Genomic DNA, 24,314 nt, shown 5'->3' on the forward strand with positions numbered 1-24,314 from the left:
TGAGTGACAGGAAGCAAAGGGAATGGTTGATGGATGTTTTTGTGGATGGAAAGTGGTTTCCAGTAACATTCCAGAGTTCAGTGTTGGGTCCTCTGCTGTTTGTTGTACATATTAATGATTTGAGCTTAAACGTGGATGGCACGATTGAGAAATTTGCAGATGACGAAAGAAATTTGCCGTGTAGTTCACAGTGAAGAGGGTGGCTGTCAATTCCAGAATGGGATCAACAGTTTGGCAGAAAAGTGGCAAATGAAATTCAATCTGGAGAAGTGTGAGGTAATGCATCCGGGGAGGACAAACGAATCCTCAACAATCGGGAAGATATTGAGAGGGATTGAGACCTTGGAGTGTATGTCTACATGTCCTTGAAGGTGGCAGGAAAGGTAGATAAGGTGACAAAGAAGGCATATGGAATGTGGGGGGTCAGTTTAGGACAGAGTTGAGGAGGAACTTCTTCTCTCAGAGGTGGTGAATCTCTGGAATTCTCTGCCCACTGAAGTGGTGGAGGCTACCTCGCTGAATATGTTTAAATCACGGATAGATGGATTCCTGATCGGTAAGGGAATTAGGGGTTATAGGGATCAGGCGGGTAAGTGGAACTGATCCACTTCAGATCAGCCATGATCTTGTTGAATGGCGGGGCAGGCTCGAGGGGCTAGATGGCCTACTCCTGCTCCTATTTCTTATGTTCTTATGTTTTTCTTTATTGGATGAGCTATACAACACAAAAGCCGGATGTAGTGCTGGAACTGTATAAAGTGCTGGTTAGGCCACAGCTGGGGTTTTACGTACAGTTCTGGTCACCGCATTACAGGAAGGACATTGCTCTAGAATGAGTGCAGAGGAGATTTACCAGAAATGTTGTCAGGGCTGGAAATTTGCAGCTATGGGGAGAGGTTGAATAGCTGGGGTTATTTTCTTTACAACAGAAGAGACTGAGGGGTGACTTGGTTGAAGTGCAGGAAGTTATGGAGGGCCTAGAAAGAATAGACAGGGAAGTCTTGTTTCCCATGGTGGAGTGGTCAATCACAGGGGGCACAATTTTAAGGTAATTAGTGGAAGGATCAGAGGGGGTATTTGTAAAAGCGATTTCACCCAGAGGGTGGTAGGCGTCTGGAATTCACCGCCCAGATTAGTGGTTGAGGCAGACATGCTGAATTCATTCACACCTGTAGTGCTGTAACCTGTAAATATACGGACCGGGTGCTGGAAGGTGGGATTAGGATGATGGCTAGTTGTTTTCTTTAAAGCCAGCGCAGACACTACGGGCTGAATGATCTCTTTCTGTGAAGTAACCTCGCTGTGATTCGAAACGCAAGATTAACAGGCAGAAAACTGGATTTTAAAAAACCGAATCCAATTTTATTTAAAGGAACTTTAAAGGCAGTGCTGACTCCTAGAATCTGATTTTCTTCTTTGTGATGCCTAGCCAACTGACACAAGATAGCGATGCAGAAAGCAAGTTCAGTTTTCTGATGGCACTCCACCACCCTCTGCTGGTTCAACCATCAACTGCACCCTCTGTGTTTCAAGCAATATTACGCCCTTCCCTGCTCAAGCCATATACTCCTGATCAGTGCGTGTCTGGTATTTCATTCATGTAGCTATTTTTCCATTTGTGAAGCTAAAAAGGGCAGTGCACTAACAAACGACCAGCCACTTTGGGGAAGGAAGAGCTTTATAGCCCATTATTTTTAAGTCGTCGCTGTAATAGAGGAAACACAGCAGCCAATTTACATACACAAGTTCCCACAACTAGCAACTAAATAAATGACCAAATAATTTGTTCTGCGTTAAGTCAAGAATAAATAGTGGCCAGGATCCCTCCCCAGTTCTCCAAAATAACGTTGTGGGGTCTTTTATGCCCACCTGAGAAGGCAGGCCTGGTTTGAATCTCTGACAGTGCAGCACTCCCCCAGTGGGAATGCCAGCCTGGATTATGGGTTCAGGTCTCTGGAGTTGGACTTGAACACACAACCTTTTAATTAAGAGGCAAGAGTGCTACCAACTGAGGCAAGTACCAGAGGATGGCAGACACCAGTGAAACTGTACTCCAGCAGGGAATCAGTGACAGGTAGAGTAGATATCATAGTCATATCATAGAATCTACAGCACGGAGACAGGCCCTTCAGCCCAAACTGGTTCATGCCAACCAAAAAGCCCATCTAAGCTAACCCCATTTGCCTGCATAGAATCCCAACAGTGCAGAAAGAGGCCATTCGATCCAGAGTCTGCACCGACAACAATCCCACCCAGCCCCTATCCCCGTAACCCCACCTGCTAATCCCCCTAACCTACACAGCTTGGGACACTAAGAGGCAATTTAGCATGGCCAATTCACCTAACCTGCACATCTTTGGGCTGTGGGAGGAAACTGGAGCACCCGGAGGAACCACGCAGACACGGGGAGAATGTACAAACTCCACACAGCCATTGGAAGAAAAACAAAGGAAGTGGTAGAAATAAAGCAGTATGTCAGTGCAAGACACAAAAATGGGGTTTAAAATCACTGGCACGGAAGTGGAACCAGTCTAAATGGTTACGCCCATCAGCTTCCATCCTCCCCACTCCCCACCTGGGGTCCGAAGTCTCACCTGCTGCAGCAAGATGGGCTGTGACCTCGTCTGTGATGGTCGAATTTAAGATGTCAGAATCGTCAAAGGAGGTCTCCTCAGGGGATGAAGGCGAGTCATCCTCTCCGCTCAAGACCGCATGGTCTGTGTATGTGGCTACGTGCACCTGTTGGACCTGCTGGGCAACTGCGTGAGCCTCGATAGTCGTCATGTGTTCGTGGTTTTGAGTTGCTCCGTGTCCTTCCATCAAACAGTACTTCTACGGACATGGAAATGGGGTGGTGCGGAGCGGGATGCATGGGGAAAGCCGTTAGCAACAAGAACAGAACGAAAATCTTGGCAAAACTTAAAAGATAATCTAAAGTGAAGCCTGTAACAGTTAGAATTAACTCATTCACAGCCTTTAGCACAATGACCTCTCTGCTTGTCACTAGGAACCATCTTGCAATAGTCCCATCATAGATATTGAACACTCTCTATACCTCTATCATACACATCCATCAAAAATGTAATTAGATCTCGAGACTGATTGGGGTTTTATTACATGCCTGGGTAAGGTCTGTATAGTTTCTTCAATAAACCGAAGGAGTTATTTAGAGGAGTTATTGTCGTATGGCGGGTGAGGGAACCAATTATCAAATGCCTGAGTGTTTCAGTGTGACCGAGTGTTAGCTCCAGCAGACTTCTCATTAACACTCACCATGTAAGTAAACTATTCAGCAACAGGAGTAAAACCAGCAGCAAAAGATAGGATTAAAGAAAGTGTCTGGTCATCAAACTTATCCAGTAAGTTACTGAGCCATAGAAATAATGAGGGGTACACATTCCAAAAGGTCTATGTTTAGTCAGCTGATCTCATTCAGGGCAACAGGACTGACTCTGCAACTTAAGGAAGAACCATGCATTTATTTGGCACCTCGGGACATCCCAGAAAAGCTTTACAACCCGCATTTCTTTAGTCAGTCAGTGGATTAAGGAGGATAGAAAATTAGCTTTAAAGATTGCATAAAATTAGATGATAAAAATTGTTGTTACTCATCAGTGTCTTCCAGTAGCCAGAATGTATTCACTTTCTACCCGGGGGGGTATTGATTCATGGTGTGGTATATTGGGGTGAGGATACATTTCAGGGATAAGGTAGAAGGAGCTTTTTTCTCTGAACATAGATCAGTCACGGAATATGGGTGCCCGCACTGTCTCCATATCTCAGTTGCTCTTTGGATAAACTTTGCTGAGCCATTAAAAAAAAAATATCCTGTCCAATTCTGCTGCTTTTGTTGTTGAATGTTTTAAGTGAAGTTTTAAACAGTGCAATTTCAAGCTGAATTTTGGCGCAATTGCCCCCAAAGTTAAAATTCTACTTCAGTGACTTTTATATGTCAAGGAAGCAATCATTTACCAAATCGGCCATCGTGAGAGGTTCAGAAACTGGTCAAGCTCTATCTGCCAGGAATATTTGGTATCTGATCAGATCCCAGCGCTCGACAGTATCAAAACAATATGCAACAGGAGCTGTGCAGCTTCGAGGCAGATTTACTCAGGGTTGATTGCACGTCCCTCTGAGCAGCCAGTGGCAGAAGGATGGGAGCATCTTGATACCCCATCTCATCAGACTTCAGTGATCATTCTTTACATGTGTGTAAGAGATGCAAAAGAAAGATGAGTGCACTTTAAAGAGATAAAGGGACAGCTGTGTGTATACATGGAAGTGTCATAAAGCCGCTGTTTCTTTTATTCTGGGAATCACCAGCAAGGGCAGCATTTTATTGCCTATCCCCAGTCACCTTTGAGGTAGTATTGATAGACCTTCTACTTAAATGACTAGTCCACATGGTGAAAGTACTCCCAAAGTACTCTTAATTAGGGAGTACCAGCACTTTAACCCAGTGTCGATGAAGGAACAACTGACAAATGTTCAAGTCAAGACGGCCTGCGACTTAAAGTGGACCGTAGAATTGATGTCACCAAGCAAACCCCTGATATAATCTGAAGATCATGGCTTTGGGATAGGTTGTTGAGGAAGCATGGGAAAGTTGCGACAGTGCAGCTTGTTGATAGTACACACTGCAGCCATAGATGTGAAACTCCACCAAAACTGTTCAGCTGTGAATTCATCTGCTTTGGTTATTTGCTCACCAAGTATACAAGCATGAGAAAAAATTGAGGTTACGCATGAGGTGCAAATCCCTTTGATGGTGATGTATGTGGAAAAACTTGAGCAAGTGCAAGATATTGCTCTGTTGATTCCTCTCAACCTTAGAAAAATACCCTCTAAAGGAGTGAACCTCTTTTAAACATTTCAGGGAGCATTATTAAAGTATCCTCTGTATGTGAGAATCAGAACCAATACAATTGGAGGAAGGTGGGTGCAGTAAACCCTGTAACAGTTTTAACTGCAATGTAAGGTGGCCCAGTGTTGTAAAGATGCGGCTTCTCTTTGAAGTGTTTTAAGCAAGAGCTACCAACTGTATTGATACTACAATCACTCATAAGGTGTTTCCCCAAAGTTGCCAGGGAACAATTTTTCTTAGATGTGAGTAACTCAATTTAAACTCAGCAACAAAGCCAAGACTTCAAGGTTGGGACAGTTTTTTGGTCTCTGAAGGATTAAGGGATATGAGAAATGGGCAGGAAAATGGGAACTGAAGCCCAAGTTTGGCCATGATTATACTGTATGGCGGAGAACACTCAAAGGGCCATGTGGTACACACCTGCTTCTATTTCTTGTGGTGTTATTATAGTCTATTCCTGTACAAATCCCTCCAAAAACCAACATTTACCAGTCTTCCACTATTTAAAAATATTCTGCTTTTCCATTCTTTCTTAAAAAGTGAATAATTTCAGTCTTCCCCACATTATACCCCGTCTTCTTCATGTACAATCACTTAAACAGTGTCATTCTTTGCAATCCCTTGCACCTTCCTCACAGTTTAATCTCCTACCTAGCTTTGTACTGTTAGCAGATCTCAGTCATCGTTGTAGGTTGTAAATAGTTGAGTCCCAAGCACTAGTCGTTGTGATGCTCCAATTGTTACACTCTGAAAATGACCCATTTATTTCTGTTTGTGAAGCAATCCTCAATCCATGCTATTCGCCTCAAACCCCATGAGCCTCATCTTATGCCAAATGCTTGTGCACTATCTTAATTAATGCCTTCTTAAAATCCACCTGTACTACAGCCACTGGTTTACCCTTATCCACCCTGCTAGTTACAACCTCAAAAGCTCTGAATGGATTCCCCTTACTGTTCCTCCTCAAACCCCCAAATTTTCACTTTTCAACTACATATCCAATTCCTTTTGAAAGTTACTACTGAATCTACCAAAATCCTTCAGGCAGTGCATTTCAAATCATTACTCACGGAGTAAAAAAATTTCTTCTAATTTCTATGATTTAAAAAACATTCTCCCCTGGATTTTTAAAAATTATTTTAAAACAATACTGACCCTCCTGCCGGTGGAATCAGTTTCACTCCACCCTCACTTACCAAACACCCATTATATTCAAATAATTTGTACAAGGAGGGGGAAAAAGAACAGACTCGTCTTCATGTACTGGTACTGGCTTTCATGCTGTTAATAAATTACTTTAATGTCAGGTCAAACACAGCAGCCAATTTACACACAGCAAGGTTCCAAAAACTGCAAGCGAGATAAATAAGGTGTAGTTGCTGACATTTGTATTTTGTTTCTTCTTCATTCAGGGGAGGTGGAGATTGCTGACATGGCTAGTATTTACTGCCAACCCATAACTGCTCCTGAGAAGATGGTGGTGAGCCATCTTCTCAAAACCACTACAGTCAGTGGTGAAGGTACCTTCATAGTGCTATTACAGAGGGAGTTCAAGGATTTTAACCCAGTTTTGATAAAGGAATAATGATATAGTTTCAAGTCAGCAGAGATGTGTGACTTGGTGGGAACTTGAAAATGGTTGTGCTCCTACGTGCCTGCAGCCTTTGGGCAGCACAGTGGTTAGCACTGCTCCCTCACAGCACCAGGGACCCTGGTTCAATTCCCAGCTTGGGTCACTATCTGTGTGGAGTCTGCACGTTCTCCCCGTGTCTGCGTGGGCTCCCCCGGATGCTCCTGCTTCCTCCCACAGTCCGAAAGACATGCAGGTTAGGTGCATTGGCTATGCTAAATTCTCCCTCGGTGTACCCGGACAGGCGCTGGAGTGTGGCAACCAGGGGAATTTCACAGTAACTTCATTGCACTGCTAATGTAAGCCAACTTGTGACACTAATAAACAAACTTTAAAACTTGTTTTGCCATGTGGTAGGCATCACGGTTTGGAAGGTGCTGCCAAAGAAGTCTTGGTGAATTGCTACAGTGCATCTTGTGGATGGTACACATTGTTGCCACTTTCTGCTGGTTTTAGTGGCAGGAGCAAATATTTAAGGTAATGGATGGGATATCGTACAGGCTGTTTGGTCCTCGATAGTGCTGAATCTCTTGGATGGATCGGAGCTGCACTCACCCAGTTAAGTAGAGAATATTCCATCACACCCATGACTTATGCCCCATGGACAGGTAGGGACTTTGATAAATCAGAATACTCAGCTTTTGACCCACTTTACTGGCCACAGTATTAATGCTGGTAATGCCACTGAATATAATGGGAAGTGGTTTGACTCTTTCTTGTTGCAGATGGTCACTGTGACACAAATGTTACTTGCCACTTACCAGTCCAAGCCTGATGCTGTCCAGATTTTGCCACATGCACAGACTGTTTTATTATGAGTTACTAAAAGAATTGAACATTGTGTAACCGTCAGTGAGCATCTCACTTCTGATCTCATGGAGGGAAGATCAGCAGTGGAGATATTTGATGATATACCAGGGGATCTTCATTTTTTTCCAATAGCGTCACAGGATTTTATAAACCCATCTGAACATGCAGGAATTTGGTTTAAAATATAGCAATTTACATTCTCTCAGTATTGTACTGTTAACCTAGATTATATCCTTCTTCAATGGAGAAAGCTACAACCTTTCAGAAGCATGTGAGGCCAGAGCCAAGAGGTTCTATACAGATCCCTTAAGCACATCATGCCAAACCAAGAAACATCCCTTTATTTACTCTTTTAGCCATCCCTCTCTGTGCCCATATGCTACCTTCAATACTATGCATCTTAAATTCTTCCATGGAAATTTCTTGAAAGAATTCCATTCAGTTAATTAAAAATTTGAACTTACTGTCCCAGATTAGTATGTACCTTTATAAATATTCACATCCCTTTTTATGGCCAGCAGTTTCCTTCTATTGATCAGAGGTTAACTGGCTCATAATTCCAGAACTTTGGTACAATTCACAATACCCACTTCCCAACACTTTTGCTATTTCTGAGCCTGAAGACATATCAACCATGTCCCATGAATCTTTTGAATATGGTATAGATATTAGATGTTCCTCCACACTTTCATGTGGCACTCTGATCCTACATCTTCCTTCAAATACTGGTTAAACTTCTCGACAATCATTTTACTTGTAGATATCCTTCATCTTTAAATGGTCTCACCCCTTATTTTAAACTACCCTCTCGCTTTAGATATTTAAAAACTTTCCAGTTACCCTTCAGTTTTCTCCCATACGTCTAAATGTGTGCACTCCAAGAAAAAGCAGTCAAGGATCTCCAAAGGGGAAGGATAGCAAGGATGCTATAAACAGGATCAAAAATATTTTTAAGACTTTCACCCACCATTTAAAAATATTATTGTACACAAACTGATTCAAAAGCATTTTCTTAAAAAATATATATATTGTTTGAAGTATTCTCAAGATAACCAGTGTTTGAGAGCTACAGAAGTTAACACAATCACTGAATAATGTAGATTAAAACACACTTCAAGCAGTTTATATAAAAATTAATGTTTACAGAAAAAAATATTGTTTAAAAAATGCAGATAAATTTTCCAATTTAACCCTCAAAAAATAAACAAAAAAAGGCATCAATCTATAATGCTTGCAGAGCCAGGGCTCAATTTTTAAGTTATAAAATGCAACATGTTTAGCCGGATAATCCCTCGATTCTGTAGAATTACACACAATCTATGGGATGTATTATTGATTATTTATACATAAAAGCCCAGTGATTACTAGGAACTCTCTGAATTGCAGCAGGCCGTTTTAAAAACTTGACCCTGGGACCCATTTTGAGTGGAAATATTTAAAAAGAGTTACAGGAATAAACCCTGAGGCACTCATTCCTATTCTGCCTTAAATAAATAATTCGCAACAGCCCCCCCCCCCGCGCGCGAGTGCAAAGGCCCAGGCCGCAGGATTGAGGATCTGCTCCTGGCTCTGCAGCCTCGCCACTTTTATGCCCTCCCTCCGTCCCACACAACTCCTTTTCTTCCTTCCCCTCTTAGTCCCGCCAAAATCCAGCCCTGTTAACGGGGCAGGCCTAGTGCGGCCTAGGCCCTCTGAGCCCCGCAACTCAGCTCTTCCCCCCGCCACGCAGAAGCCACTCCTGGGACTCTTCCTCGCTCTTTTATGAAGTAAAAACACCCGTTTCGGCGACCGGGCGGCGTTTGGGGTCCGATTTGCGACTGCGCCAGGGCTGAAATTTGGAGAATGCGCGGTGAGCACTAACCTCAGAGCGGCTGCGCCGATGGCCTGGAACTCGGTGTGTGTGTGCCTGCGCTGCCAGCTCCAGCCCTGCCCCTCCCCCACCCCACCTGCGCGCGCACCCGCTGACGTAACCCCCCTCCTCTCTCTCAGCACCACGCACGCACGCCCCGGCGTGACGACGCACAGGGTGCGTGGACATCCTGCCCCTCCCCCAACCCGCCTGCGCGCGCACCCGCTGACGTAACCCCCCTCTCCGCACCACGCACGCATGCACGCCCCGGCGTGACGACGCAGAGTGTGGACACCCTGCCCCTCCCCCACCTTGTCCACGTACCGCGCATGCTCAGTGCGTTTGGAACCGGACTCCTCACCCAGAGGTTCAAGGTTGTCCCTCGGGGGCTGTGGGTTTGAAATCCTAGCGGGAATTCAAATCGATAAATCTGGAATTTAAAATTAGTTTCGGGAATGGTAATTGTTACAAAAACCTAATGCGGTTCACGAATGTCCTTCAGCGAAGGAAATCTGCCCTCTTTACCCAGCCTGGCCTACGTGTGGGTGCAGAGCCACAGCAATGTGGTTGACTCTCGAATGCCCTCTGAAATGGCCTAGCAAAGCCTCTCAGTTCAAGGGCAATTAGGGACAGGCAACACATTTAGCCCTCAGCTGCTCATACTCTCACAGCAGAACTTCTTAGTCTTAGCCTCAATCTGGTCTTGTCGGTACCCAGCATGGTGGCCCAGTGGTTAACGCTGCTGCCTCACAGCGCCAGGGACCCAGATTCAATTCTTCCACAGTCCAAAAGATGTGCTGGTTAGGTGCATTAGCCATGCTAAATTCTCCCTCAGTGAACCCGAACAGACACCAGACTGAGGTGACTAGGGGATTTTCACAGTAACTTAACTGCAGTGTTGATGTATGCCTACTTGTGACATGAATAAATAAACTTTAAAACCCACATGCAACACAGCAGTCTGATATTTCACCTCCCACTCAAAGTTCCTCTTCAGCCCAGTGGAGGTTTCTTTAACTCTGGCACCAGGCAGGCAAGATGTGGAGGTGCCGGCGTTGGACTGGGGTAAATGCAGTAAGAAGTCTCACAACACCAGGTTAAAGTCCAACAGGTTTATTTGGTAGCAAAAGCCACTAGCTTTCGGAGCGCTTGCTGCTCCTTCGGCAGGCAGCACAGCCTTTGGGACTCACACCCTGGGTTGCCCCATACTATATTGTCCCCTACTGCAACTACAATCCTCCCCATCTGAATGGCTCCCTCCACTGGAGTGCTGTGGTCCATTTGTTCATCCTGCAGTCCCTGCTCTCGTCCAGACAAGTTGCAAACCCTCAAACCCGTTGGACAATGGGGCTGCCTCTTCATTGCTACCTTCTGGGTCCCCATTCCTCCTCACTTGCAGTCACACCCTCTTGTCCCTAACCATGTCCAAAGCTGCAGCCAGACCTGCTGTGTATTCCCAGTACTTTCTGTTCTTATTTCAGATTTCTATTATCCACAACATGTTACTTTGATATTTATGGCCCCTAGTTTTAGTTTCTTCCACAATTGGCAACATCTTCTCTGTCTACTCTATGAAACCGTTTCATAATCTTAAAGATCTCCATCAGGAGACCTCCCCACCCCCCCAATCATTTTTTTCTAGAAACAAGCTCCCACTCTTTGCTGGTAACTCTCAGTTTTGGCATCATTCTAGTATTTCTTCTTTGATGCTTGTCTAGTTCCTCCATAATATGGAGACCAGAACTATTCATAGTATTCTCTATGAGTGATCTTACCAGGGTTCATAGAATCATGGAATCCCTACAGTGCAGAAAGAGGCATATGGCCCATCAAGTCTGCACCAACTCTCTGACAGACCATCCCACCCATTCCCTGCAACCCAATAATCCCCCTAACCTACACATCCTGGGACACTAAGGGGCAATTTAACTTGGCCAATCAACCTAACCTGCACATCTTTGGTGTGTGGGAGGAAACCGCAGCACCCAGAGGAGTGCTGACACAGACACAGGGAGAACGTGCAAACCCACAGAGACAGTTATGCAAGGCCAAAATTAAACCCTGGTCCCTGGTGCTATGAGGCAGCAGTGCTAGCCACTTTGCCACCATGCCATCCCTATATAAGTTTAATAATTTTGTATTGCAATTCAATCAAATTCAAGCAATGACGAGATGGTGTACAGGAAAGAGATAGAGAATCTGGTGAACTGGTGCGACAACAATAATCTCCCTCAATGTCAACAAAATGAAGGAGATAGTCATCGACTTCAGGAAGCATAGCGGAGGGCATGCCCCTGTCTACGTCAATGGGGACGGAATAGAAATGGTCGAGAGCTTCATGTTTTTAGGTGTCCAGATCACCAACAACCTGTCCTGGTCCCTCCATGCCGACACTATAGTTAAGAAAGCCCGCCAATGCTTCTACTTTCTCAAGAGACTGAGAAAATTTGGCATGTCCGCTACAACTCTCACCAACATCCACAGATACACCATAAAAAGCATTCTTTCTGGTTGTATCACAGCTTGGTATGGCTCCTGCTCTGTATAAGGCTGCAAGAAACTACAAAGGGTCATGAGTGAAACCCAGTCCATCACTCAAACCAGCCTCCCATCTATTGACGCTGTCTATACTTCCTGCTGCCTCAGAAAAGCAGCCAGCCTAATCAAGGACCCCACGCACCCTGTACATACTCTCTTCCACCTTCTTCCGTCAGGAAAAGATATAGAAGTCTGAGATCAAGTACCAACCAAATCAAAAACAGCTTCTTCCCTGCTACCATCAGACTTTTAAATAGACCTACTTGTCATTAAGTTGATCTTTCTCTACAGCCTAGCTATGACTATAACACTAGATTCTGCACTCTCTCCTTCCCTTCCCTATGCACAGTATGCTTTGTATCACGTGCAAGAAACAATACTTTTCACTGTATACTAATACATGTGACAATAATAAATCAAATCAAATCAAAATCAATCCCAGTGGAAATGAACCCCAGTGCTTTGTTATTTTTCTGGCCTTATTAACCTGCATCACTACTTTTAGTGAATAGTTTATTTCTATGCCCAGTTCCCTCTGCTCACCCATCCTATTTAGATATTTATTTTCCAGGGAGTAAGTGGTCTCCTTATTCTTCCATCAAAATGCATCACCTTACACATCTCTATTGAAACTCGTTTGCCAATTACACACCCATTCTTCAATTTTACTAATGACATTTTTCTCATTATTATTGTATTTTATTATAGTTTCAATTCATGTAAATATTTTTGTTTCATAGTCACTGTAGTTTAGTCACTACAAAGGAACATGTCTGCTTTAAAGGCATAATGCTTAGCTCCTATGTTGCCTGTGCTAATTACATTTAAACTCCCTGTTCTGAGATGTAAGCACACAGGGACAGCACATACAAAGATTTGCCCCTTGCTACTCTGCTTCTCAAGTGGCATTGTCATATCTGGGAAGTTGTGAAATGGCAGCTAAATTAGACAAATTGAATATTCTTTGTGACAATTAAGTTCTTTAGAGCTTGCAGAGGAATAATGGAGGTCATAGAATTATAGAAAGTCTATATCAGAAAACTGCAAAAGAATTCGTATATTGCATACGTTAGGAGGCTGTAGACTTACAGGCCACATTCCAAGCTTAAGTGGAATACTAAACCAACGGCCTTCAACAGCATTAATTGTCATTTTCTTTAGGTGAATGTTAAGCTGATTTGGAGATCAGAAAACTCTCACATTGATCTTACCAGATCTCTTACACTTTTCTCTCACACTCTGCTATTCTACTCTGTGTCCCTCTGGACCTATCATTTTTTTCTATACTTTCCTTGGTATCACCTCCTCTTGGCTTAAACTTTTCTCATTCACCCAGTCCCGCCCTCCCTCCACTCTATCAGGCGGCACGGTGGCACAGCGGTTTGCACTGCTGCCTCACAGCGCCAGGGGCCCAGGTTTGATTCCCGGCAATGGTCACTGTCTGTGCAGAGTCTGCATGTTCTCCCCATGTCTGTGTGGGTTTCCTCCAGGTGCTCCAGTTTCCTCCCACAGTCCGAATGACGTACTGGTTAGGTGCATTGGCCATGCTAAATTCTCCCTCTGTGTACCTGAACAGGAACCAGAGTGTGGCGACGAGAGGATTTTCACAGTAACTTCACTGCAGTGTTAATATAAGCCTACTTGTGACACTAATAAATAAACTTTAATCTCTCTCTTTTGTTCTTTTCCTGCTCCATTTTCACTGTTTCTGCACTTAAAAAGCCGCCCATCGCCACCACCTTCCGATTCTACTGAAAGGTCACAGACCTGAAACTTGAATTCTTGTTTCTTCCTTCACAGATGCTTGCTGCCCTTCTGAGTGTTCTCAGCCTTTCCTGTTGCCTGGAAATGTGCTGGAAACTGATATCCTCACAATTTTAAAAGAGAGTTGAACAAGTATTACTCAGATTTTCATGAGCAGGCAGGAACTTAAAGCTTTATGGGTATAAAGAAAGGCGGTAGTTAGACCACACCTGAAATACTGTGAATAATTTTGGTCCCCTTCTCAACGGAAAGATATACTGGCATTGGAGGCAGTCTAGAGAAGGTTCACGAGATTGATCCTAGGTATGGAGGGATTTTTTTATGAGTAGAGGTTGCCTAGGTTGGGCCTGTACTCATTGGAGTTTAGAAGAATGAGAAACAACCTTATTGAGACATAGGATTCTCGGGGGGCTTCACAGGGTAGATGCTGAGAAGTTGTTTCCCCTTGTGGGAGTGTCTAGGACCAGAGGGCATAATCTCAGAGTAAGGGGGTCACCCATGTAGGACAGAGATGAGGAGGAATTTCTTCTCTCGGAGGGTAGTGAACCTGTAGAATTCTTAACCACAGAGGGCTGTAGATGTTGGGTCTTTGAGTATGTTCAAGATTGAGATAAGACAGAATTTTAATCAGTAAAGGAATCAAGGGTTATAGGGATAAGGCGGGAAAATGGAGTTGAGGAATATCATCTCAGACCAGTCATGATCTCATTGAGTGGCAGAGCAGACCCGATGGGCTGAATGGCCTACTTCTGGTGCTATGTCTTACGGTCTTATGTAGAACTAAGCATAACCACTCTTTCAAAGAATTGGTATAGTTACAATGGGCCAAATAGCCATTTTCTATTTCTATAAACTGGCAAAGCTCACAATAGCCTGCCAAAAAGATGCACTGTCCAATAATAAATGAGACAGATATTCATGTGCAAGTAACAATAGTTTTTAATAAACACATTATGAATACATATTTGACAAGCATAGTATATTAAATATTAAGCACAGTAAATCAGATTGTAGCACATTCCTAAATTGAATCTGAGGTGAACCCTTGAATCTATGAGATTGGAATTAAATCTTTAAATTGAGATGGGATAATTTAGAAAATGATGGGTGAAATTCTCCGGCCACGCTGGTCTAAAAGCCGGAAATTCCTGCCTGACTGTTCAAGTTTCACATTGTCCTCAACCCGCCCACTAAAATTCCAGTGGCAGGCGTGATGAGAGAATTCCGTCTGGGGTCAAGAATTAAAGAATGAAACTGTGTAAAAATTGGGGCAAACAGTTAAATGCCAAGTTTGTGATAAAACTTCAAACTAATATAGACTAAATTGCATGAGATTAGAGACTGCGTCTATTTCTTCAACTTAAATTGTTAACATAACATTTGGATAACCCCTTAAATAAATTCCCAGAAGTAAACTCGTAAACAACACCTTTGGAGGGCAAAATAATTAATTGAGATGGAGGTAGTTCCTTATGTCTTGAGTTTGGAATAAAGTCTTCAAATGGACTTATGCAGATGCAAAAGAGATCTGAGATCATGGCTGGAATTTTACCGCCGTGCCCGTCACAGTAATCAGAGCGGGCGAGGGGCGGACAATGTGAAGGTCCGTTGACCTCAGGCAGGATTTTACAGTTTTGGGACGAGCCCATGTATTTTCTATGCTACTGTAAACTCTTAGAACTTGTGATTGAATTAAATCTTTTCATCTTGCATAGAAGGTACACCTTTAAACTGATATTGTTACCAATTTAGGTTGTGATGTTGAAATTTCAAAGTGAGGTATGGATGAGCCATGTACTTGAAGATTAGAGTAGCCCTATTGTTGTGTTCGATGCCTTGGAGATATGGAGAGATGATACACTCCAGGTTATATGTCCGAATGATTGTTGATTCAGTGCTTTAAAATGTCTGCTGTCAAAACTCCAGCTGCTTGCCTTTAGTTTCCCTTACCCAGGCTTAACTAATCACATATGGAGAACAGACATCAGACAAACATAATCGAATAATGAAAAACTGAACACTATACCCACACTCTGAGATTGAAGCGATCCCACAGCTTGGAATTGGAGAGTCACTCAGAGCACTGAGCAAACTATTATACAATGAGACTAAGGTCAACCCTGTGTCACAGACATCCCATTAAACCATTTACCCTTACTCGGACGAATCCTAAATTCTTACTCCTTAAAACCTGTTATAGTTTTAATTCATTCATGGAGCATGGACGTTGCTGGCTGGTCAGCATTTATTGCCCATCCCTAGTTGCCCGAGGACAGTTGAGAGTCAACCACATTGCTGTGGCCCTGGAGTCGCATGTAGGCCAGACCAGGTAAGGATGGCAGATTTACTTCCCTAAAGAACATTAGTAAACCAGATGGGTTCTTCTGACAATTGACAATGGTTTCATGGTTATCAGTAGATACTTAATTCCAAATATTTTTTATTGAATTCAAATTCCACCATCTGCTGTGGCGGGATTCAAATCTGGGTCCCAGAACATTAGCTGAGTTTCTGGATTATTAGTCTAGCAATAATACCATGAGGCCATCGCCTCCCTAAATTAAAGTTATTAAAGTAAATCCTCAGAGACAGAAGTGCAAGTAATTAGCATTAAGTTGCATTTTTACGACATGTTGTGTTAAGCATTATAGCAGTATAAAGAAACCGTGTGTAATACCAATGTAGTTACACAGCCACTGGGTACCCTCCAGTGCTGGTATACCCCCAGCACTGAGTACCCTCCTTGTAAATCAGCAATATAGCAGCTACCATATCAAGGTAAGCGATTGGAAACGTGCTCCATTATTTTCTTTATGGCCAACCAGGTTTCTTCAGCCGTGGGAATGATCTGACTTGGCGGAAGCATGAAGCCATATTGACCTTCATCACGCATCTCAAAGGCAAACGCGTATTTGATACCTTGGTTATAGCTCCAATCGATGCTGTTCCCACTGCTCTCACCTACGGATATGAAGAAAAGTTGCACATGTGCCCAAACAAAGTATAAACATTCAGTTAATGGTAACAAACAAATGAACCATTAAAATCTGTGTATTTTTGTGGGATGTTGGCAGGTTTTGTTTGTTCATGGGATGCGGGCGTCACTGACTGGGCTAATTGCCTTTCAACTGAGTGGACACTTCAGAGGGCATTTAAGAGTCAACCACAATGCTGTGGTTCTGGAGTCAAACGTAGGCCAGACCAGGTGAGGTTGGCAGGTTTCCTTCCCTGTGAACCAGATGGGTTTTTACAAAAGTTGACAATGGTTTCATGGTCATCATTAGACTTTTAATTCCAGATTTTTAATTGAATTCAGATGTCACCATCGGTTGTGGTGGGATTTTAAACCCAATGTTCTCCTGTGTTAACTTTATCTTCTTCTTTAGGACTTGCACTCCCCAGGATATGTTTCGGTGTTTCTGTATATTGGGTGTCTGGATTATGAGTCCAGCGACAATACTACTACAGCACCACCACCCTATAGGTAGCCTATAGCATTGCATGCATGGATCATATGTTATTTCATAATCATAGAATCATGGGAAAATGACAGCATGTAGGAGGTCAAATAACAGCCAAATCTTTGAAAGAGCTAAATCATGAGTCCCACATCCCTGTTCTTTCCCCAAAGCCCTGCAGAACTTTCCACTTTAACTATTTACCCACTTCTCTTTTGGAAGTTACTGTTGAATCTGCTTCCGCCATGGTTTTAAGCAGAGTACTCCAGATCAAAACAACGGGCTTCGTGAATGTTCTTTTCTCAGATTTCTCCCCTTTTTTTACATGTTTGCATATCTGTCTCCTTTGGTTACTGATGCTTCTGCCACTGGAACCATTTCCGCTTACTTACTCTTATCAAAAAGCTTCATGATTTTGAACATCTCTATCAAGTGTCCACTTAACCATCTCTGGTTTAAGGCAAACAGCCCCAGTTCCTCTAGTCTCTCTGACTTGAACTTATACTCATTAAGGGAGAGGTCAGTGGGATTTCCTTTGGGTTAACATTAAGGTGACACGTCTGCGATGGGAGTTTGGAATCAAGCTGGATCTCTCTGACAATTCTCAATTAGCTGATACCTCAGTCAGTTGGGTTGGGAATATTCCAAGATGATGTTGATTTTTAATGAGCCAGCGTCAGTCATTACTAGGACTCGGAGGAATTATCACTGGATCAGGAGCAGTATCCTGGCTGAAGTCTGACCTTCATGATTCAGGTCGCCTAAGGTCAATTGCAGTAACAACATGCTGCGGTTGCAAAAATCAGCTGATTTAACCCAATTAGGAATTGACCCTGATCTCTCTGGATCAGTCTTACTCTGGCCAGTGTCTTTACCCATCGGATAATCCAGGGAATAGAGGGATGTTGTATGTTGTACACAGGTACACACATGGAGCTGGACATGTGTTGAAACAACATATGAATATTGTCCACTGACTCAACAGTGATCACACCTGCTCTGATTCATGCGCAATAGTCAGCTCTATCACTGCTCAGTGTAATAAGCACTAGATGGCGATGCTGGAAGGTGAGCAGCACTCTACAATAATGTAATGTTGACAGATCAGAGTGGCATTCAAGATGGCCACCCAAATCCTCTCAGCTAGATTGCTGTATGTAAGCATGGCCTGAGGTCATTCAGAGGCTAATTGTTGTTTGGAAAGCTTACAAATTGAAAGATGTCTGTAAATGTTCTTCTAGAGAAAAAGCAAACACGCTCTTGAAATGAATTCCTTTTGTTCCTTAATTTATGTTTCATAGGGGAAGAAGCTCTCAAAAGTGGGGAACATGTTTCAATCATGTGACCCTGTCTCTGGATGGAACACAGTGGCCCGAACAGGCCTGTATTTCCAATATTTTAGTGAAGAACTAGACATAATGACGGACACAATATTGTACGGACTATTTATCCCTTTTTGGTGCTGTTTTGAGATTGGTCCTCTCTGCAAGTGGATTCAAAACAATTCACCAAAAATTCAACTTTTTTTTTTCAAAGTGAAGGCCTGGAACAGCTCATGAAGAGTTAATGGCAAAGGAAGAACTCAAAAAGAGAGTATATTACTTGGGATCTGATCTGTGGAGTGAGCTTAAAGAGGAAGCTTTAATGAATCAATGAAGCGGTGAGGTGAGGGGTTAACTCTCTAAATTAAATGTATTTGGTGTGGGAAAATGGGTAGAGAGAGCTCTTGGAGACTGGGAAGGAGAGGATTTTGTTTATCTGTATACAGTGCAGAAAATTGTGATGTAGGTTGATGCAGTATCTCACCAGCAGAGGGCACGCATGCACAAGGACGCTTTTGGCCCTGACCTAATCAGTATTTATGGCAGTCGTCATTAAATCATAGAATCCCTACAGTGCAGAAAGAGGCCATTCGGCCCATCGAGCCTGCACCGACCACAATCCCACCCAGGCCCTATCCCCGTAAGCCACAAGTATTTACCCTGCTAGTCCCCCTGACACTGAGGGTCAATTGAGCATGGCCAATCCTCCTAACCCACACATCTTTGGCGTGTGGGAGGAAACCGGAGCACCTGGAGGAAGCCACACAGACACGGGGAGATGTGCAAACTCCACACAGACAGTCACCCGAAGCCGGAATTGAACTCAGATTCCTGGCGCTGTGAGGCAGCAGTGCTAACCATTATGCCACCGTGCCGCCAGAGGTGAAGTTATGTCTCTACAACCTGTCAAACTGCATGGGGGCACAAGCTGGTCACTGACAGATCTCCTGGGTAGTGGCAACAGTCGATCACTGATTATCTTGTCAACTTTTAAAAATATATTACCTGGAGTGGTCATATCTCTTCACGACTGTGCCTGAGTGCATTTGACACTGCTTTAACTTGGTAATATTATTGCAGAAGAAAACAACTAGTTCAAAATTTTCAAATTCCAGTAAAAGTCACTAATACCAGCAATACCGGAATTCCATTTTAAGGTATACACCAATGGTTTGGACCAGTTTTACTGGTTTTTCCCCTCTGGATAGTCAGTGCCCGTCTCCAAACCTCTCCACAACGCAACCCCTATTGTTCTTTAGGATGGGGGAGGGGGGAAGATGGAAGTAAATGGGTTTTTTTATTCATTCATGGGAACTGGGCATGGCTGCCTGAGGGCATTTAAGAGACAACCACATTACTGTGGGTCTGGAGTTTTATGTAGGCCAGGCCAGGTAAGGACGACAGATTTCCTTCCAGAGGGGCCATCACTGGCTTGGATGAGGGGATTGAATAGCTAAGTTTGCTGATGACACCAAGATAGGTAGGAAGGTAAGTTGTCAAGAGGTGTTGAGAGTCTGCAAAGGGATATAGGCAAGTTAAACCCCATTAACAGTCGGGTGGGAATTTCCGGCTTTTAGACCAGCGCGGCCAGAGAATTCTGTCCATTGTCTTGTACCTTTCCTCTGTATTGTCCACACACAAAATTGCACATATCAGAATTGCAGCAGAATCTTCCAGATGTTGATTAGAATGCAATTTGCAGCACGTTACTTACTGACAGTTTGTATGATGCTCCCGTATGTATACCGAGTGCCATATAGAGAGGCCAGAGCTTCAGTGGCCTCTTTGGCGAGAGCAGCCTGTAACAAGAAGAGGTCACAAAAATCATCAGGACTCCATAAAATGGCATTTGTTTTCAGAACAAACTCAGGACAATATCTACCCAAGTTGGCCGACTGTCATCTACTTCCCACAGGTGGCACTCTGGCATTGGGTGCTGTGGGTTCAAATCCCACGCAAGAGACTTGAACTTTCAGTCTCGTCTGATGGTCCGGTGCAGTACCAAGAAAGTGCTTCTATGTCAGAGATGCTGTCTTTGTGGGGTGGTGTTAAACCAAAACCCCATCTATTCTCCCAAGTAGCAGTAAATGTTTCTGCAGCAGCAGCAATGTCCTAACTTGTATTTACACAGTAAGTCCCCACTTAAATAAAAACAGAAAAATGCTGGAAAAACTCAGCAGGTCTGGCAGCTTCTATGGAGAGAGAAACAGACTTAACGTTTCGAGTCCCCAGGAATGAGTTGAGTGAACATTTTCTGAATCCAAAGTAATTATATATATTTTTTAATCAACATAAGATACTATTAGATAGTATTTCAAATTAAAGGGTTTAATATTTTTATTTTTTTCCTGATGAGTAACATCCCACGGTATCTAACTACAGATTTTACATTGGTCTGAATGGGAAAATGTGATTTGCTTAAAGTTATTTCACTTTAATTGACGATTTTCAGGAATGAAACCACAACTTTAAGTGAGGACTTGGTGAACCCCAACCAATATCGCTAAAACGGATCATCCAATCACAAGCATGGCTTGTTCTATAATCCATCCCCACAGATCTTCCTTTCCCCTGGATTTTCCTTTTCCTCCAAATCTTCATTTGTTTGTTTGTGTTTAATCTCAGTTTGTGTTTAATCTCAGTTTGTGTTTAATCTCAGTTTGTGTTTAATCTCAGTTTGGGTTTAATCTCAATTTGTTTGCAGAGTGACTGCAAGTGAGGCAGGTAAAGGGGATTCTGAATTCAGGAATGGAGGAGCCTCAACCCTTGACCTTGTCCAACAGGTATGAGATACTTGCCCCCTGTGTGGATGAGGAAAAGGGTTGTAGGGAGGATCAGCTAGCCGCTGCACTGCGGTACAGGAGGCCATTCAAGAAGGGGGAGCAAAAAGACAAGTATCAGTTGTAGGGGATTCTATAATTAGGGGGATTGATAGCATCCTTTGTAAGCAGAATTGAGAGTCCCGCATGATATGTTGCCTACCTGGTGCCAGGGTGAGAGACATCTCTGATCGGCTTGAAAGGATATTGGAGTGGAAAGGGGAGGATCTAGTTGTTGTGGTCCACATTGGAACAAACAACATAGGCAAGACTAGGAAAGAGGCTCTGTTTGTGGATTATCAGGCAAGAGAAATTAAATTAAAGACCAGGTTCTCAAGGGTTATAATCTCTGGATTACTGCACGAGCCACATGTGAATTGGCATAGCGATGAGAAAACTAGGGAAGTAAACATGTGGCTAAAGGAGTGGTGTCAGTATTGGAACAGGAAGGATCAGCACCGTAAGTACGGTCTGCACCTGAACCGATCTGGGACCAGTGTTCAAGTGGAAAGGATAAATAGGAGAGTCACAAGGACTTTAAACTAGCAAGTGGGGGGGAAAGGAAAGGTAAAACTAAGGGATGTATAATGGTTAATGGGGTGCAAAGCAGCAGGTTAGTATGTGGGGAGGAGGGTTCAACTACATATAAAGTTATAAAAAAATTAAAAGGAAGGAGAACTCAGGAGATGTTATTAATGGAGGTGTTAGGATTCAAAAAGAAGGTAATAAAAACTAGCATAAGGGCACTTTACCTAAATGCTCGTAGCATTTAGAACAAGGTCAAAGAGTTGACGGCACAAATCATCGTGAATGAGTATGATTTAGTGGCCATTACAGAGACATGGTTGCAGGGTGGAGTTAAATATCCAGGGGTTTCAGACTATTCAGAAGGACAGACAGGAAGATAAGGGAGGTGGCATAGCTCTGATATTTAAGGATGACATCAGGGCAGTATTGAGAGATGATATAGGTTCTATGGAGAAAAAGGTTAAATCTATCTGGGTGGAAATCAGAAATAGTAAGGGAAAAAAGTCACTGATAGGTGTAAGTCTCTAGGCCACCACATAATAACATCACAGTGGAGCAGACAATAAGCAAAGAAATAACTGACGCATGTTAAAATGGTACAGCAATTATCATAGGGGATTTTAAGCTACATGTCGATTGGTCAAACCAGGTCGGCCAAGGCAGCCTTGAAGACGAGTTCATAGAATGTATCTATGATAGTTTCCTCGAACAGTATGTAGTGGAATCTACAAGAGAGCAAGCTATCCTAGATCTGGTCCTGTGCAATGAGACAGGAATAATTAATGATCTTACAGTTAGGGATCCTCTTGCAAGGAGCGATCATAGTATGGTTGAATTTAAAATACAGATGGAGGGTGAGAAGGTAATATCCAATACCAGTGTTTTGTGCTTAAACAAAAGAAACTATAATGGGATGAGGGAGGCGTTGGCTAAAGTAGACTGAGAGCAAAGGCTTTATGGTAGGACAATTAGGAACAGTGGAGGACTTTCAAAGCAATTTTTCACAGTGCTCAGCAAAAGTATATATCAGTGAAAAGAAAGGACTGTAGAAAAAGGGATAATCAGCCATGGATATCTAAGGAAATAAAGGAAGGTATCAAATTGAAAGAAAATGCATACAAAGTGGCAAAGATTTGTGGGAAACTAGAGGATTGGGAAATCTTTAAAGCTCAACAGAAAGCCATGGAAAAAGCTATAAAGAAAAGTAAGATAGATTATGAGAGTAAACTAGCTCAGAATATAAAAACAGATAGCAAAAGTTCCTATAAATATATAAATGAAAAAGAGTGGCTAAGGTAAATGTTGGCCCTTTAGAGGATGCGAAGGGGATTTAATAATGGGAAATGAGGAAATGGCTGACGCGTTGAACAGGTATTTTAGAACATAGAACATAGAACAGTACAGCACAGAACAGGCCCTTCAGCCCACGATGTTGTGCCGAGCTTTATCTGAAACCAAGATCAAGCTATCCCACTCCCTATCATCCTGGTGTGCTCCATGTGCCTATCCAATAACCGCTTAAATGTTCCTAAAGTGTCTGACTCCACTATCACTGCAGGCAGTCCATTCCACACCCCAACCACTCTCTGCGTAAAGAACCTACCTCTGACATCCTTCCTATATCTCCCACCACGAACCCTATAGTTATGCCCCCTTGTAATAGCTCCATCCACCCGAGGAAATAGACTTTGAACGTTCACTCTATCTATCCCCTTCATTATTTTATAAACCTCTATTAAGTCTCCCCTCAGCCTCCTCCGCTCCAGAGAGAACAGCCCTAGCTCCCTCAACCTTTCCTCATAAGACCTACCCTCCAAACCAGGCAGCATCCTGGTAAATCTCCTCTGCACTCTTTCCAGCGCTTCCACATCCTTCTTATAGTGAGGTGACCAGAACTGCACACAATATTCCAAATGTGGTCTCACCAAGGTCCTGTACAGTTGCAGCATAACCCCACGGCTCTTAAACTCCAACCCCCTGTTAATAAAAGCTAACACACTATAGGCCTTCTTCACAGCTCTATCCACTTGAGTGGCAACCTTTAGAGATCTGTGGATATGGACCCCAAGATCTCTCTGTTCCTCCACAGTCTTCAGAACCCTACCTTTGATCCTGTAATCCACATTTAAATTAGTCCGACCAAAATGAATCACCTCACATTTATCAGGGTTAAACTCCATTTGCCATTTTTCAGCCCAGCTTTGCATCCTATCTATGTCTCTTTGCAGCCTACAACAGCCCTCCACCTCATCCACTACTCCACCAATCTTGGTGTCATCAGCAAATTTACTGATCCACCCTTCAGCCCCCTCCTCTAAGTCATTAATAAAAACCACAAAGAGCAGAGGACCAAGCACCGATCCCTGTGGCACTCCGCTAGCAACCTGCCTCCAATCCGAAAATTTTCCATCCACCACCACCCTCTGTCTTCGATCAGACAGTAAGAAGTCTCACAACACCAGATTAAAGTCCAACAGGTTTATTTGGTAGCAAATACTCCGAAAGCTTATGGTATAAGACCTGGCTGGCTGTAGAGATTTGCATTCTAATCAGTATTCTGTAATTTGATTTCTGTGTCTGTGCCCTGTTTGAGAACAGAGACCACTCCATCTGACGAAGGAGCATTGCTCCGAAAGCTTATGGTACTTTAACCTGGTGTTGTGAGACTTCTTACTGTGCTTACCCCAGTCCAATGCCGGCATCTCCACATCATGACTTCGATCAGACAGCCA

General features: G+C 43.3%; 2 protein-coding genes across 11 annotated transcripts in view; both read right to left on the reverse strand.

The window, feature by feature from the left end:
* Positions 1 to 9,389, reverse strand: part of nrf1 (nuclear respiratory factor 1) — a 68,974-nt gene extending 59,585 nt beyond the window's left edge. For 4 of the 10 annotated variants that reach the window (XM_078235811.1, XM_078235806.1, XM_078235808.1 and 1 more), the window contains exons 1-2: positions 9,166 to 9,234; positions 2,595 to 2,832 (exon numbers count right to left, since the gene is read on the reverse strand). In XM_078235811.1, coding sequence (XP_078091937.1) covers positions 2,595 to 2,820 — 226 coding nt within the window. In that variant the 5' untranslated portion in view covers positions 2,821 to 2,832; positions 9,166 to 9,234. Of the gene's footprint in view, positions 1 to 2,594; positions 2,833 to 5,515; positions 5,632 to 9,165; positions 9,251 to 9,363 lie in introns of those variants that run through there. The other 6 variants (XM_078235810.1, XM_078235804.1, XM_078235807.1 and 3 more) reach the window with 5 other exon arrangements.
* Positions 9,390 to 14,377: 4,988 nt separating this feature from the next.
* The window catches only part of LOC144507585 (carboxypeptidase A1-like), a 44,725-nt gene continuing 34,788 nt past the window's right edge, over positions 14,378 to 24,314 (reverse strand). Inside the window, exons 11-12 of the mRNA XM_078234739.1 lie at positions 19,950 to 20,034; positions 14,378 to 16,416 (exon numbers count right to left, since the gene is read on the reverse strand). Of these exons, the coding sequence (XP_078090865.1) occupies positions 16,229 to 16,416; positions 19,950 to 20,034 (273 nt within the window). The 3' untranslated portion in view covers positions 14,378 to 16,228. The remainder of the gene's footprint in view (positions 16,417 to 19,949; positions 20,035 to 24,314) is intronic.

The sequence above is a fragment of the Mustelus asterias genome, chromosome 19 (genome assembly GCF_964213995.1).
Source record: "Mustelus asterias chromosome 19, sMusAst1.hap1.1, whole genome shotgun sequence".
In the NCBI taxonomy this organism is placed as follows: domain Eukaryota; kingdom Metazoa; phylum Chordata; class Chondrichthyes; order Carcharhiniformes; family Triakidae; genus Mustelus; species Mustelus asterias.